The 4,039-nt window shown below is 47.0% G+C and overlaps 1 protein-coding gene across 1 annotated transcript in view; it reads left to right on the forward strand.

Annotated features, from left to right (window-relative positions):
• Positions 1 to 214: 214 nt before the first annotated feature.
• The window catches only part of LOC134194448 (uncharacterized), a 22,790-nt gene continuing 18,965 nt past the window's right edge, over positions 215 to 4,039 (forward strand). The window contains exons 1-6 of the mRNA XM_062663370.1: positions 215 to 415; positions 754 to 806; positions 937 to 1,086; positions 1,372 to 1,412; positions 2,907 to 3,144; positions 3,211 to 3,364. Of these exons, the coding sequence (XP_062519354.1) occupies positions 409 to 415; positions 754 to 806; positions 937 to 1,086; positions 1,372 to 1,412; positions 2,907 to 3,144; positions 3,211 to 3,364 (643 nt within the window). The 5' untranslated portion in view covers positions 215 to 408. The remainder of the gene's footprint in view (positions 416 to 753; positions 807 to 936; positions 1,087 to 1,371; positions 1,413 to 2,906; positions 3,145 to 3,210; positions 3,365 to 4,039) is intronic.

Here is a 4,039-nt window from a genome sequence, read left to right on the forward strand (position 1 = left end):
TAATTGCCTCGAAGTTCGGTGCACTGCCAAATCACGTGATTTGCTTTCAATAAGTCGCAGCACGAATTCTCAACTTAACGACACGAATCACTCAAAAGCTTCTATTCTACACACGAATCGTAGCAAAACGCTAACTTCGCGCGAGCGTCGACAACATCACAACGCGCCTCGTGTCGTCCACGCATGCGCATGCGCATAATAGTACAATCAACATCTTGCGCATTGCGCGTGAGGGAACGAAACCAGACGTCGTCTGCAGTCAATATCCTCATTCCAATCAACGTTTGGAACCAAAATCAAGACGTTTATTACGACGGACATCCGGGACACTCGAACACAACCAGATTGCGTCGGTCGGTCGTGTATGCGCGTTTGGAGACGAATCGAGACTTTCCTGAGCATTTCACGATGTCAAGTGAGTGACAGTCAGTGCACACGACCCCTACCTAACCCGACACTCGACGTTTCTCGCTTCCATCGACCTCCACACGTCTGTGAATGAATGTTGGCAATCAGAGCGCGCTCGCGCGCTTTTCTCGCGCCTTTCCCGCTTGTTCGACGTTTTCTCGCGTCGTGTGCCAGTCCGACGTCTCGATGTGACGTCCTGTGTATTCCCTGGCGGTCGAGAGGCTCTGTAAACGTCTCCCCGTGTAAACAAATTGCATTCCTATGCGCGTGAGTTTCGCGTCGGAATTTCAAGAGAATGAGACGAGCGAGGCGACGAGCGGTGAGTTATATGGGTTGTGTGTTTAGGCGGGCAGCCGGTGAGAACAAGACGTTCATCAGTAAGCAGAAAGAAGCCTAATGTAGGTGCCTTTCTAATGCGTATTGTGATTGGAGGGCGCGTGGGCGGGGTAGCATAAGAATTCGCCATTTTAGACATCAAACGCGGCGCGATTCGCGACGTTTCGCCTTCAACGCGTGGTGCGTTAATAGAGAAAGAAGTCGAGCGACGATGCGGCGATTCCGGCGTCGTTTCGAGGAGAAATCGGGCGCGAAAGAGACCGGAAGTTGAAGACAACGGATGGAGACACGTGCTTGGTCACGCCCATGAAGACCAGGAGGAGATCATCAGAGAGTACGAGGGTAAGCATCACAGCATCGCATTGTATGCACTTGTATGTGTACACCGCTGTGTAGTGTTTGAAACGCATGCAGTTGTAGTGTGTGATGAGATTTCGATGTGGAACTAAGTGGCTTGCGTTTATGGAATTTGTATGGACGATAATCACTTGTTAATGAATGATGTTTATAGTAGAGGCTCTGGTGTGTGTTGGTAGGCAGTCGGTATGCACACACTGACGTCTCAATATTTTACATGATTTTTTTCTGTTGTGTGGGTTAGTGGTTTGTGGTGGTTGTGTTTTGTAGTGTTGGCATCAGCAAGGAGGTGTGAAGATGTCCAGTCGGAGGTGAGGGAAATCCCCTTGTGTTGATTGTGTAGTATGATGTCATTGTTGTTGTTATGTGTCGCGGACTTAGTCACTGTGTTGACATTGTGTTATGTACTTTTAAGTGCAGGCAGTCATGCACGTGGGTGGTCTGTCAGTTTGTCTGTCTGTCTGTCTCAATGTTTCTGTCTGTCTGTTCGTCCATCCGTCGTGTCTGTCTGTCTGTGTATTTGTCTACTGTTGTGTCTGTCTGTCTGTTTGTTTGTCCATCCGTCGTGTCTGTCTGTCTGTGTATTTGTCTACTGTTGTGTCTGTCTGTCTGTTTGTTTGTCCATCCGTCGTGTCTGTCTGTCTGTTTGTCCATCCGTTGTGTCTGTCTCTGTCTGTCTGTCTGTCTGTTTGTCCATCCGTCGTGTCTGTCTGTGTTTGTCCATCCGTTGTGTCTGTCTCTGTCTGTGTCAATGTGTCTGTCTGTCTGTTTGTCCATCCGTCGTGTCTGTCTGTCTGTTTGTCCATCCGTCGTGTCTGTCTGTCTGTTTGTCCATCCGTCGTGTCTGTCTGTGTTTGTCCATCCGTTGTGTCTGTCTCTGTCTGTGTCAATGTGTCTGTCTGTCTGTTTGTCCATCCGTCGTGTCTGTCTGTCTGTTTGTCCATCCGTCGTGTCTGTCTGTCTGTGTGTCCATCCGTCGTGTCTGTCTGTGTTTGTCCATCCGTTGTGTCTGTCTCTGTCTGTCTGTCAGTGTGTCTGTCTGTCTGTTTGTCCATCCGTCGTGTCTGTCTGTGTGTTTGTCCATTCGTTGTGTCTGTCTGTGTGTTTGTCCATCCGTTGTGTCTGTCTCTGTCTGTCTGTCAATGTGTCTGGCTGTCTGTTTGTCCATCCGTCGTGTCTGTCTGTCTGTCTGGCTGTTTGTCCATTTGTTGCGTCTGTCTGTGTTTGTCCATCCGTTGTGTCTGTCTCTGTCTGTCTGTCAATGTGTCTGTTTGTCCATCTGTTGTGTCTCTGTATGTGTGTTTTGTCTATTTGTTGCATCTGTCTGTCTGTCTGTGTGTTTATCCATGCGTTGTGTCTGTCTGTCTGTCTGTAATAAACGTCTGTCTGTCTGTCTGTTTGTCCGTTTTGTTGTGTCTGTCTATCTGTCTGTCTGTTTGTCCATGTGTTGTGTCTGTCTGTCTGTTTGTCTATCTGTTGTGTCTGTCTGTCTGTCTGTCTGTTCGTCCATTCGTCATGTCTATCTGTTTGTTTGTCAGTGTGTCTGTCTTTATATTTGTCTGTCTGTCTGTCTGATTGTCTGTCAATGTGTCTGTTCGCATGCTACAATGTTGCGTGCATTGATTTGATGCTGTAATACCTGCCTACTATAACCGACAACGGTCACTTCTGTTTCATACTAATTATCCAAAAAAAATTAGTTACATCATTCATTTCCTTAAACACTTAATGAGGGGCATGGCTCATATCATATTACTACTACAAACATTTCACTCAATTTCATTACACTGTGACCTTTTCTCTAGTGTCGTCGATCCATCCGTCACCCCAGTCTGCAAAATCTGTCAGCAACCGGCTCAACCGTGGGCAGAACTACTTTGGTACGAAAACAAGGACAAAGAGTATCGAATAGCAGAGGTTGAAGGGTCAACGAGCGGCATCTGGTTGCACAAATTGTGTACACAATGGTCTGAAGGAATCAAAGAGATGGACGAGAATCGAGTGATTGGAGTCGATGCCGTCGTCGAACGAAGCAGGAAAGAGGCACGTGATGTCACACTGCGAAATGCATGTCGATTGGGTTAATTGTATTGGCACTTTTGTTGTTAGTCGTGTTGTTATTGCTTGAGTTTGGGTGCGAGTGTCGTGTGTCGTTTGGAGCAATGCCAGAGGAGGTACCACTCGTTGTGTGTGTCGAGGATTGACGCGTTTGTTGATGTGCGGACGAGGACGTTGTGTTGTGGAGAGCATCTGCCGGAGAGTGGTGAGTTAGTAGGAGTGTGTGATGATTGATGGGTGTATGCCCACACACGTGCATGTTGAGTAATACACGCCCACTCAATGACTTCCTGTTATGTTTGATTGGTGGTGGTGGTGGTGTGTGTGTGTGTGCTTGTGTGTGTGTGTGTGCTTGTGTGTGTGTGTGTGTGTGTGTGTGTGTGTGTGTGTGCTTGTGTGTGTGTGTGTGTGTGTGTGCTTGTGTGTGTGTGTGTGTGTGTGTGTGCTTGTGTGTGTGTGTGTGTGTGTGTGTGTTTGTCTGTGTGTGTGTTTGTCTGTGTGTTTGTGTGTGTGTGTGTGTGTGTGTGTGTGTGTGTGTGTGTGTGTGTGTATGTGTTTGTCTGTGTGTGCCTGTGTCTGTGTGTTGTCTGTCTGTTTGCTTGTTTGTTTGTCTGTCTGTCTGCTTGCTTGTCTGTTTGTCTGTCTGTTTGTTTGTTTGTCTGTTTGTCCTACTGTTTGTTTGCTTGTTGGTACATTGGATGTTTGTTCGTTTGTTTGTCTGTTTGTGTGTCTGTCTGTCTGTCTGTTTGTCTGCCTGTTTGCTTGTCTGTTTATCTGTTTATTTGTTTGTCTGTGTTTGTGTTTATTTGCCAGTTTGTACATTGGATGTTTGTTCGTCTGTTTGTCTGTCTGTTTGTTTGTTTGTCTGTCTGTTTGTGTG

This window comes from Corticium candelabrum, chromosome 19 (assembly GCF_963422355.1).
Source record: "Corticium candelabrum chromosome 19, ooCorCand1.1, whole genome shotgun sequence".
NCBI lineage: Eukaryota > Metazoa > Porifera > Homoscleromorpha > Homosclerophorida > Plakinidae > Corticium > Corticium candelabrum.